The 9922-nt window shown below is 27.2% G+C and overlaps 1 protein-coding gene and 1 pseudogene across 1 annotated transcript; one reads left to right on the top strand and one right to left on the bottom strand.

The window, feature by feature from the left end:
- Positions 1–1481: 1481 nt before the first annotated feature.
- On the bottom strand, positions 1482–4879 carry LOC111028955 (annotated as a pseudogene).
- Positions 4880–7109: 2230 nt separating this feature from the next.
- Positions 7110–8227, top strand: LOC111028954. The gene is made up of 2 exons (XM_022307750.1): positions 7110–7295; positions 7372–8227. Exons 1-2 carry the CDS (start codon positions 7110–7112, stop codon positions 7693–7695), a joined length of 510 nt encoding a protein of 169 aa, XP_022163442.1. The 3' UTR covers positions 7696–8227.
- The last annotated feature ends 1695 nt before the right edge of the window (positions 8228–9922 follow it).

The raw sequence follows: 9922 nt of genomic DNA, 5'->3' as shown, positions 1-9922 counted from the left end.
GGCGTACCACAAGATACTTACAGAAGCACGTGAATTTTGTGTCGTTGTCAAGTACATGTGTTCAGTGATTTATTCGTTTGAATTGGTGGCTCGTTAGTCGTACGTTCTCGGGGTTGCCGCACATTTAATTATTATAATATTGTATTTTTTATTGTGCAAATGTGCGCATCCTGAGACGGTAGCGTTTGGTTTGAAGCCGCTAACGGACACCAGTTCTCCAGGTAATCAGCTGACGAGCTGTTTTAGTTTATTATTCAATATAATTATTACTATTTTTTTTTGTGTGCTAATCAAGCACTTTAAGATTATTATTATTACTATATATTTATTCAGCTGGTGGGTGCCAAATAGGCATTCCACACTTGTTATTATTATTTATTTTATTGTACTAAACCAAAGTACCTAACATTATTAAAAATCAATAAATTCAATTATTTGTATCAATATCATTTGGATTATCTATATTAATTCCTTTTGTTAAGTTATAAGGTTGTTAGTGCAATATTTATATTTAACTAACGCCTAGTCGTGAAGGCACCCTTAACGTTTATTATTATATTTATTTTTGTTAAGAGCCGAACGCGACACATTTAAATATGAAAAAAATGTACTACTAGTTGACTGGTAAAAAAAGCTAAAGTCATAAGGGGCCAGGCAGCAAAGTATATACTATAAGATAACTGGCAGTTTTCAATCAATTTGTAATAAAATATTTAATTTTCAAGACAAGTGTCACTTAAGAATTATCAAAATGTAGGACCAAAGTGTTTTTTGGGGGTACTAGTGACGTTACACAAACTGAGAAGGACAATTAATATTCGACCAACATAAATTAAAATGATATAAAAATCAAAATGTTTTAAGATGACGCTACACCCGCATGTGTTATTAGCAAAAACTATTTTGAACAGAATGGAATCACTCAGTATACAGTCCTAGTAGAGACAGTTAAGACATTATAGAAGATAATATTTTCTATGTCCTAGTGTTTTTATTTGTTTGATATCATTAATAAGAAAAAAAATTATAATACTTTTAAAAATCTGATACTTTGAAGTTTTCCAAACTTAAAAAATATGGTCTTATAAAAAAATTAAAACGCTACGACAGTTAAAATTCTCTTCTATTCGTATTGAAAATTTGGTTCCTTAGTCATAACTGTAGGCTTCTTGATTCTTTTCCAAGCAAAAGAGGTTTTGCTATGTTTAACATTTGTTAGATGAAGACAACACATGCGATGTAGTGTCCTCTTGATGTAAATAAAACAGTATTATGACTATAAACTACTGTTTTTAATGAATGTGCTCATCTTATTTTAATTTATTAATAAAACTTTTTCTTACATTAAAGCATAAAACATTTAGTACATATTTTTTTCTTTTCAAAAAAGATCAAAGATTATTATAATGCTAATTAATAATTTAAAAAGATAATACAATATAAAATAACAAATAATTTATTAATTTCCTTACTATCATCTAAAAAAAATTATGGGCAGCTACAGGTCTTAATCTGTTTTTTTCCCAAATTTGTGAAACAATTATCTTCAAAATGATCATGACATACTTTTACACCAACTTATTACTTTTTCAGTAGGATCTACTTCCAACCCACATTTTTCTATCCAATTTTTTCTCATTATGGAATCACTAGGGTAGCCAAAGACACTAAGAAGCTTTGAATGCCTGTTGAAGCTATTTTTAAAGGAACGGCGTATTGCATTTCCCAAAGTGTAATCCTTGAAAATGTTAACAAACAATTAATTTTAAAAAATAGATTAATATTAAAAACAGCTATATAATATGAGCTAAATACATATTTTAGTGATATAACAATTGCAGTCTATAGACTTTATAAACTTAATTATATTTTGTGTAGAAACTGTAGAGAGTATGGTTCTTTTAATGTTTTTAAAACCGAAATAATGAATCACAGAATTGTGATACTAAATAACCTAGAATCAGAAAACTACTCACTACTGTAGAACACTTCATACTTTGCTAACCTTTCCTCACCATTCTTATATTGTCCAGGTAAAACTAAGAACAATTATTGATATTTACAATTACAATAAATGTTTTTCAGTACCTTGTTGGCTGTACAGTATAAAATGCAAAACAAATTGAATGTACATATTTATTTGTACATTAATATTCAATTAACAGTCAACAAGAAGATGATTTCCTTACAGTCAATAACACACAGCTCATTATTTGGGCTTCATTAGTAGGCCATTTTGAGATATAATTTACTCCACATATGTGTTTTAAACACAGTTTAAAACTAAAATAATTTGGTAACACTGCAGTGTTACCCTGTGACCCACCATACACTAGGCAATTAAAGATTTTATAGGGTTAAATCACTACTTCTGATAAAGGCATCACCACTCAATCGTGATTATTGTCACAAAAATCTTTAATAAACTCTTATAGTAAAGATGAGGTATTTAAAAAATACTCATTTCATATTTTCTTGTTTACATTAGTTGTGAAACCTCAAACCAACAATGCCTATCTGGCTATATAAGGATTTATATAATATTATATTAGTTAGTTTTTAGGTGCAGTTTTTCTAATTCAAAATAGCTACATTTATTGTTTTTGCAGCAAAATTTAACAAAATGCATTTGTTTGTAGATATTCAATCGTAAATATACAAAAATATGAAAAATAAAAATTAATACAGCTGATTCTATGTCATACGAAACAAATTTATAACTTGGTCTGCAATGTGCACGACTATAAGAAAAAATATGAAAGTCATAACCATCCTAACCCTAGTTATGGTTAACATATATTATTTTATAGAATATAGATTTTCCATATAATTCTCAATAGGAAAAATCCTACCATTTCCAATGGTCAATCACCAGTTATAATATCCTAATTATCCTTAACTGAAGTAATGTACATAACAACCTGTAATTTACAATATACATTTCGAAAGTATAACTAACGTTTAAATTCAATGTTATAAATAGTAATAAGGAACCAAAAAAATTAAAGATTATCTATAACAAAAATTGTTGAGATAGACAGAAGAACAATGAACAAAATGTGGGTAATTTTCGAGCTAGGAAAATGATTTAAAAATACATTTTTAGAGTCTATCAACTTGATTATCACATCATTTATTAAAACAATTTTGTTTTTTGACTATTCATGAAACACAAAATATTATTATAAATTAAAAAAATTCAATGATGAGATAATTGGCCGTTCCAAAATATTATCAGAACAGTACACTCAAAATTGATACGCTTCTGGCCAAACCAAGATGTATAACAACTCTAATATTAATATTATTTATATATAAACTTACTATAAGTTGTAATTATCATCAAATCTCGATGTAACTATTTTAAATAGCAGCAACTTATTTGTACTTAAACAATAATTTACAAATAAGCTAATATTGAAAAAGTGGCTTTACCCGGCCTACTTGTTAATGTATTATTTAATCTAATTTATTATCTATACCTGTGCCTTAGTAGTTTTTATCACTGGTACTTTATCTGTTTCAATGGCTGTTGTCACTAGCAATCTCAAATCGTTCAGTTTGGAGCCTTGACATATTTCCATAGCTAATAACTCTATTAGTTGTAGTAAGTTTCATTATTCTACTTAACCGTATTGGTGATTCATTGTTATTTACAGCAGCATTTTCAATATTTTCCTCTCTGTAAAATTCAGATTCTATTTAATCACTTTCATCATGATAAGCAAATTTCTAGATTTTTAAATTACCTAACAAAATCTAGTATACAATAATAATAATAATAATAGTACAATCTCTATTAACTCACCTTAAAATATTCTGTTCCATTTATATAAATTCATTGTTGCCAGTTTCAACATCATTACTTTGAGTGATATTATTATGTAAAAATAAAAAAATACTATTGAAAATTAAAAATCAAACTATAGAAATCAAGAAGCATTACTTAGAAGGAAAAAGATTTGAAGCACAATTATTATCATAAGGCTGAGGAATAGTATTTAAAGATAAAAATTGCTTTTTTCATGACCTAGTCTTCATCTATAAAATGATCACTACAAATACCTTGCCAATCGTAAAAATTATCCATTCCACGAACATTCAGCCATTTTCTTCTTATTGATTCATTCTTAGGAAATCTATATTAAAGAAAATATCAATAAATACAATAATTGCGATGTTTAAAGAAAAATGAACACACAAGTAGAAATTTGCTGGGTATAACACGTTGAAAATTATTCCACACCAGGATAATGAATCATGACAATAATATGGTGCAAAACTCAAGGTGCCTTTTTTTCTCACTTAAGCAAGCAAATTTCAAGAAGTAATAGATACTCACCCATGATAGAGAACTGCAGGACAAGTATGCTTGGTCTTTGAAATAGAATTACTACACACTATGCACTTATGCATTTTTAAAACGCAGTATTATATTATATTATTATCAAAATAATTAATACAAAAATGCAAGATATTCAAATCAGCCTTATCAATAGACAGTAATTTGTATTCTATGCAGTTGGAACCTAGAAGAGAGATCAAATGACATGGTCAGTCTTGATCATTCGATTGCGGAATGTACACGACACCAATATTCCAGTTTCTGATATGTTCTGAGGTGCACGTTTTCTTGCAGAGGGTGTAGTAGTTAATCCATTTATCTATAGAATAGTTAGGTGGTTGGTCGTCCTTTTTAAAGGTATAGTACCTATACTTAAAATGTATGTGCATATGTTTTCCTGCAATCTCACCAAGCGACAAGTACTGTATAAAGTACATGAACGGAACTAAGAAAAATATAACTTTTTATATTCATTTGAAAACACATTCACAAACTTGATGAGATATATTTGTATCATTAAAAATAAAATTTTGAACTCGCAAAAAAGTACGTTTTTATTATTTAACCAAACACCTTAGAAAAAAAACATATCACTAATCAGTAATCACGGTGTTTGGTTATAAAGTAACGATAAATTGGAGGGACGAGTACTTTTGTTCCTTCCATCGGTATTCGGTACATAGTTACAAATTACCAAATGGTCCCCAACTGTTGTAATCGTATTCGTTCTACCTCCATTACGTATTTGTAGCACAAATATCTATCATGACGTTTTATGAAAATAGTCACTAAAATTATCACATTAATTCAAAAGTATATCAACAACAAAATCAACTTTATTTATTTCTATTGGTAACAACAATATTTTTTTATGGGTTCTGGTAGCTGGTAGGTAAAGCTTTTTTTTAATTTTGATGGTCAAATGATCAATTTTGGTTCATTAATTTATTAACTACGGTCCTCGAAAGCTGAGTAAATGTATTAATACTTTGAATTTAGATAATTGTTATAAATTTAATATAAAAGAGCTAAATATTTTTTCTCTCAACTATCTTTTGGTACACTAAAATCGGTCATATAATGAGCTCCTAAAAAAAAGTTGGGATAAATGTCTAAAAAATTGTTGTCAAACATAATTCATTATTTTAATTTTAACATACAATCATCAAAATAAGTATTATTATTGTAATTTATTATTATTATCGTAATTAATTAATTACTTAACATTTTTTTTCGTCGCAGTTAATTTTCTTACCAGCCTATATTGATATTGAATATTTATGCAAATATATAGTTTACTTCATAATAGCTTTATATGGGAATTGAATGAATATAAAAAATAATATTAATTGAGTCATGGTCTCAAGACATGGAAATTACTAATTAAAATGAGACCAATTACGACAGTATTGAGAGTTCACTTCTGCAGAATTGAAAAATGACAATTCGTCAGTAAAAACTTTTTTTTTGACCTTCAGACATACGAAATATTAATCGAACTTCATTATAATACATAGGTAATGTACAATGTATAATTTACATTTAAAAAGCAACATAAATCTTATTTATATTTTTATATATTATTTTATTAATATATAGGTAGGTCGTAGGAAGTAATTTCAAATATGTAGTTATTGTCTGTACTAGATCCAAACCAATTACGAAACATCCAGAAGAAGTCTTATTAAGAAGAAAGTTCTTTTTAATTTTTATAATTAAGTAGGATAGATATTATTAATTATTAGCAAACAATAAATTTAAATAGGTAAATGCTCCTAGGTGTTAAAATAAATATTTTCATGTATGCATTGTATACCTATTTCATTGCGAATCTTTATCACTGTTGTCTGTTTTAAATATAATATGTATTCTACAGATTGTTAAATTTAGACACTAGTAATTAATTGTCTATATTTTATAACACTCTGAATAAATCATATTCGTTTTTGGCACTTGTTCACTTATTTAATATTTTGAAGTAAATGCATACTCTTAAATATGTTACCACTAGGCAATAAATAGGTCCACATTTCGTTGAATATTCTACCTATGTTTTTATTTTTATTTGTTCGCAGACTTTATTGACAATAACCATTATTGTGTATAATAGTCTATGGGAAATATGTTCAGTCCTCCGTATAACGGAAAACGTCCTAATAAATAATAGGTAGTTATTAAGATAAGATAGATAGTTATGTAACAATTTTAGACATCGCCATACCAGTTCATTCCATAAGAAATACATGGGTCGAAAAACATGTTTGAAAAAAATTGGTTTTGTGCATTTGTATTTTTTTTCTTAAAGTTCTAACTATTAAAAACAATAAAATATGTTCTTTACAAGTTTATACATATAAACCGACCAAAAATATGAAGCTAAACGTTTTTTCGTCAATATAATCAAAGTGTAGTATTTTATATTTCCATGGCACACCCATTATACCATATACTCTATGGATTATACAGTTTACACAAATCAGTTAAGTATTGTTAATATTTTTTACTATTGCAATTTTTACATAGAAGTATATACTATTTTCCCTCCATTTTACATAATAAGTATGTTTTATTACTATACTTATATATATAATAATTTGTTGTTTTTTTCTTTTTGAGCCATTTGCTTGCCCTAAGCTTTGTTTCGGCGGTCTTCAGTGAACAAATAAAGTGTCAGATTTCCTTTTTGAAGTGAGTATAATATATATTATCCTTCATTAGTCAATTTACTAATGTAGGAAAATGATTTTTTTCCAGTTAAAAAAATATGACGTCAAACAGCATCATCAAGCTTTCGTGCATCATTAATTTCATTGATGATAAAAAAATATTTTCTAAAGGTGAAAATTCTTTTGAATGTGGCTGTGTCAAAAGTTTTAATTACATACCTGATGTGGGTATACTTAGTGGTCAAGTGCATGCAAGTATGAAAAATAAATTGTATGATGTTAAGGTAAATAACTTTGTAATTTTGATTGTATCATTTATAATATGATTCCTAAAATAATTTTAATATTTAATCTTAACAGATATTTTTCAAAGATAAAAATATTGAACATGCCAGCTGTACATGTCCGACAGGTTTGACAAAATGCCATCATATGTTTTCACTTCTTTTACATGGGCATAATAATATATCTGTAACTGATTTATCATGCAGCTGGTCAAAAAAATCTGTAAGAGAAAATGATGAAGTATTGACTATTGACGATATATATGAAAATAATTTTAAAGCTGTTACTGATACACACAATATTGATTTTAAAGCTTTATGTTTTGATAAATTAACAGCAACTAATCAAACAGTTGGATTTTCATGGTTGTTAAGTCCAGAACCTCCAGTTGAAGATTAAAGTGATATTCTTCTATTGGAAAATGTTCTTAATTCTTCAGAATTTAGAAATTCTAAAAATAGTGTTCAAATGTTGTCTGACATTTGTAAGTTATCTTTTGAACAGGTTAAAGATATAGCTTCAAAGACCATAGGGCAATCTGCAAATGTAAGATGGTGTCTTTCTAGGAAATTTCATCTTACTGCGTGTAATTTTCATAAAATAATAAAGTCGGTCAAAAGTAATCGATATCCTAATTCACTTTTTAAAGGTCTCTTAGGAAAATATTTTGTGAATGGAGTTAGATCGATTGAATGGAGGAAAACACATGAAAGTATTGCAATTGAAGAGTTTGAGAAGGCTAACAATTCTATTGTGACTAAAACTGGCATTTGGTTAGGTACATGAATCTGGATTTTTGGGAGCCAGTCCAGATGGTTTGCTTTTCGATTAAAACTCTTCTTATTGCATTGAAGTTAAGTGTCCTTATAAATTTCGGAATGAAGACTTAAAAATTGCACTTTCAAATTCAAAAGATTACATCATTAACTTTAATATAAATAAAAATGATTTCGTTTTAAATTCCAACCATGAATATTATGACCAAATATAAGGTCAAATGCACATGACAAAAATGTCATCTGCAATTCTTATTGTATGGACCATGGCTTAAATATACAAGGTTATTGCACATAGCCAAATTGTTATCAAATAAAAATAAAATGGCAGCGTAAGGGTACGGTCCATATCAAAGCATATAATATCATAATATAGCCAGTATACGTCGTCCCCTCACGCTGCCATTTTAATTCCTTAAAGTGATAAAATGATATAGTGGGGGTACTATTGCAATAACCTTGTATATTTAAGCCATGGTATTGACTACTAAATCTTTAGTTGCTTTCAGAATGTATAAAGATCCAAATTGGTCATCAAATATTGATATTTTATTAAATTTTTACCTTCATAAATTCATACCTTATATTTTAACAGACAATTAATTTTTATACATAACAATATTTATATCCTTCTATATATTACATTTTATATTCTTGGAATTAAGGCTATTTGCCTTATAGTCTAGGAATTTCTTATAAAAATAATTTAAAAAAATATATACTTGTGTTAATTTCATAATATAATAATAACAAATGGATTAATAAAACTTACATTTTCATTATACAATTTATATCCTTTATCTAATATATATAATAAATAATTACATTATATAATAAACAAAATTTTATTTGTATACATAGTAAATAATTATCATTATATTATAATTTTTTTAACAAATTAAAACTGAATATTGGAATTTATATTTTATGTGTTGTCATTATTTACAAACAGATGCTCAACTTCTTTTATTATTGGATTTTGGAAATTTACTAATACAGCACATAATTGAAATACTAATGATGACTTTGTATAAAGCACTTTTGATATGTGTATAAAATTTTTAATTTCTTCAGCCTAACCATCACCCTTTCAACATGAATGCTGGCTCTAGCTATGCTCTTTGTTTTCAGAACTTCACTTGGAGTGAATTGCGGAGACATAAGAAAAGGGGGAATGTTTAAGGAAGTTTCTGGAGGCATTAAGTCTGAAATTAGGAAGCCTTTATCAGCTAACACTAAATCACCTGATTGTAATATATTTAATACTCCACAGTGGCTTAAAATTTTTTTATCAGAAGTGAGTTACAATTTACTAGCATAAGTAATAACACCATTAGGAGCCACTCCAATAAGCCCTTTCAATGTATTTTTATTCTTATAAGAACTATATGTGAGCTTTTGATCTAAAAGGGATTTAGGAATATCGCATGAAATTTCAGTACAATCTAATGTTATTCTACAATTTTGAAAATTATTGAAACATTCTGGCAAGCAATTTTGGTTCTTATTCTGTGAAATTACTTATATTACTGTGAAGGTACTGTATTCATTAAGTTAATAAATAAAATTTCATGAAGAACACTTATTAATGTTAATATAATATTACCTACTGTAGATTCACTAGTCTTAATATTTTTTTGTGTAGAATTTTTATACATTATACTGACATCGTAATAATATTAAAAATAAAAGTATGTAGAAATAATATGTAGGTCAACAAATATTTCATTATAATTATCTATGTGGTTTTATTTTAAAAAACATATATGTTTTTAACAAATATATTTTTTTTACTGCTTTATTCTCGGATATCTACTGCATCAGTGGCGTATACAAGGGGGGTGTTTGGT

Source organism: Myzus persicae, unplaced genomic scaffold, assembly GCF_001856785.1.
Source record: "Myzus persicae strain clone G006 unplaced genomic scaffold, MPER_G0061.0, whole genome shotgun sequence".
In the NCBI taxonomy this organism is placed as follows: Eukaryota; Metazoa; Arthropoda; class Insecta; order Hemiptera; family Aphididae; genus Myzus; species Myzus persicae.
The sequence above is the reverse complement of the archived record's forward strand: the minus strand, read 5'-3'. Positions and strand labels throughout refer to the sequence as shown.